The sequence below is a fragment of the Sinocyclocheilus anshuiensis genome, unplaced genomic scaffold (genome assembly GCF_001515605.1).
Source record: "Sinocyclocheilus anshuiensis isolate Anshui unplaced genomic scaffold, SAMN03320099.WGS_v1.1 scaffold937, whole genome shotgun sequence".
Taxonomy (NCBI): domain Eukaryota; kingdom Metazoa; phylum Chordata; class Actinopteri; order Cypriniformes; family Cyprinidae; genus Sinocyclocheilus; species Sinocyclocheilus anshuiensis.
This window is the reverse complement of record NW_015554129.1, coordinates 761,191-763,843: the sequence shown is the minus strand read 5'-3', so window position 1 is coordinate 763,843 and position 2,653 is coordinate 761,191. Positions and strand designations below refer to the sequence as shown.

General features: G+C 34.0%; 1 protein-coding gene across 3 annotated transcripts in view; it reads left to right on the top strand.

Annotated features, from left to right (window-relative positions):
- cep170bb (centrosomal protein 170Bb) overlaps positions 1-2,653 on the top strand; it is a 31,099-nt gene that overhangs the window by 929 nt on the left and 27,517 nt on the right. For all 3 annotated transcript variants that reach the window (XM_016462791.1, XM_016462793.1, XM_016462792.1), the window contains exon 2: positions 982-1,116. In XM_016462791.1, coding sequence (XP_016318277.1) covers positions 1,012-1,116 — 105 coding nt within the window. In that variant the 5' untranslated portion in view covers positions 982-1,011. The remainder of the gene's footprint in view (positions 1-981; positions 1,117-2,653) is intronic.

Genomic DNA, 2,653 nt, shown 5'->3' with positions numbered 1-2,653 from the left:
TGCAGTGTAAATCTCAATTACCCCCTCTCTCACTATCTTTCATTACAGCTGCATTTTCTAGAAAATCCTTTGCCCTCTCAAAAATATTATTCCGACGTAAAATGTCTAGACAGCTGTCTTATCTAATAACGTGTTTAACACTGTCAGCAAATATGCAACGGTTAAGCATCCATTTTGTGGAGAACATACAACAAGAACACATTATGTCTAATAGCTCTGTCTTAGCGTGCATGAAGTCCTGCACAATTGTGAGGATTAAGTAATGACCATACTCACAGACCTAATTAGGGTGAATTCTTTAAGCCTTAACTGAATTACATGCTGTACTGTGTACCAGATCACTCAGTGCTGTCTAAAATGAAAAAAAAATCTGTCTTACATTTTCCACAGTTCTGTTGTCATTCACTGGTACAATGGAGCATGGAGATATGATGGTTTATTCCCAGTTTATTACAGATGAGGCTGGAATTTATTTGAATACTTTCATCAAATTAACCTGCTAAGGTTTTCAGGTAAAATAGACTCAGATTTTTGGTGAGCTTGGGTTTAAAAGGAATTAATCATTAAGGGTGTAAATAAGTGGTTTTGGCTAATAATTGCTCTGCACTGAATTTAACCTTTGTGTTATAATGAACTGTGGTACATTTTGATTGTGCCCAGTTTTATTTATATTTCAAAACTTTTCAAAAACTGAATAATGTGAAACATGTCCTTATGGACATTAACACAATAAGCAAAATGAAATTTCCCGGTAAATGAAAATGAATTAACACTGTCCTATCTTTTAACCTATTAGTGTTTATTGCACACTTTTATAATATGACATCATAAGCTAATAATAAGCTAATTGGACATGACTTAAGTGGTTACTTGACTATGATAAATAACTTGACTTGACCTCTGATATTAAAGTATTAAATAAAATTTCTCCTTAACAAATGTACAGTCTTTCATGTTATGTTTTTATGTTTTATGTCACAGGATGCAAAGGGGTTTCTCTGAGAAACAAAGATGAGCGTGACATCATGGTTCCTGGTCAGCAGCTCTGGTACTCGTCACCGTCTGCCACGGGAAATGATCTTTGTTGGCCGGGAGGACTGCGAGCTAATGCTGCAGGTAGGATTTTCATTTGCACTTCCATTGAAATATAAAAAAGCGTGTCTAACCACATTTGTGAATACAATTAAGGCTCTTAAATAGCTCAGATAATGTAGAATGATGTGTCGAGGTAAACTGTACAAAATGGTAAATACAAGCATTTCAGTCCACACAGCACTGCTATTTACCATGCAGTTACTAACACTGTAGAAATATGGAATTATGGTATTTATTGTTAATGTCACTTAGTATAGGGTACATATATTAAATATTGTGTAATATAAAGGTCACTTTTATAGAGGCTGTTTTAGTTCATTTGAAGTAAAATATTATTTCAATAATTAAGAGCCTGTAATATAAATATTGTAATATAAAGGCATATTAATATTGTATATATTAATATATTAATATTACAAAGGCATGTAATATAAAGGCTTATTAATTTTGTTAAATGCATTTGCAGTATATTCAAAAATATCTATTATTTGTTTCCGTCCTTTTTTTAATTAATTAATTAATTAATTTATTTATTTATTTATTTATTCCAATTGCCCTAAGCCAGCAAAACATTTATGGCCCTGATGATACTCTTCTAGCGACAGAAAGAACATCTTCTAATAATGAAACTATTTAAAGTAAACTCCTTAAGGCAGTCCTATGTGCAAAAGTTGTTGCTGTTTCTGAAAACCTGTTTGCTTTGATTTATATACCTGGTGTTAATTCATTTATGTGTTGTATCCGGGAATATTTATGATGCATATATTCATTGTATCTCTGTGTTTGATATTTGATTATTTTAAAAATACGAATTGTTCCTGTGGTAGAAAACATGTGGCACCAAGATAGGATACTATGAAGGGATTTGCTATAGCCCCGGGGCCCTATGTGTGCTTAATCTGGCCCTGCTGTTGGTGGGAGACCAGATTTATGACCTTGTAAAGGTCAACTGGTGTGAGCCAAAACTCAGTGCTTCCTAAAATAACAAGGGTCAGCTTCTTGAACAGTGTCCCTGTTTGTATCTGACTATGATTACTGATTAAAATCTATCTATCTAGATATGCATATCTATCATATCTTGCATATCTATCTCTTAACATTTTGTTAAATATTTATCAAATACCCCTTAGAGATTTTGCAAGTCAACGACTATTACAGTATACAACATAATATGCATGTTGTGAAGTTGTGGAGTGTAGAACTAATGTTGCAAGTTTCAGTTGTATGATTTGTCACGATGCAATGAAACTGTAATGTGGTGTTTTGAGTGTGTTTCTTGTTCATGTTTTCATGTCTTTTATTTTGGAGTTTAGTCATGGTCCCTGTTTGTGTCATGCGTCCCTTGCCCTCATGTATTCATGCCATTGGTTCCTCTGTTCATTGTGTCATGTTCTGATTGGTTGTCTTAGTCTTGTGTCTTGTTTCCCATTGGTTTGTTCATGTCATGTGACCCTCCTTGTTTGCTATAAGTAGCCATCATGTTCCCATTGTGTCTTGTCGTGTATTGATGTTGTAACCTGCTGTCGGTGAGTCTAGTCTGTTCATGTCTCGTCAAGTC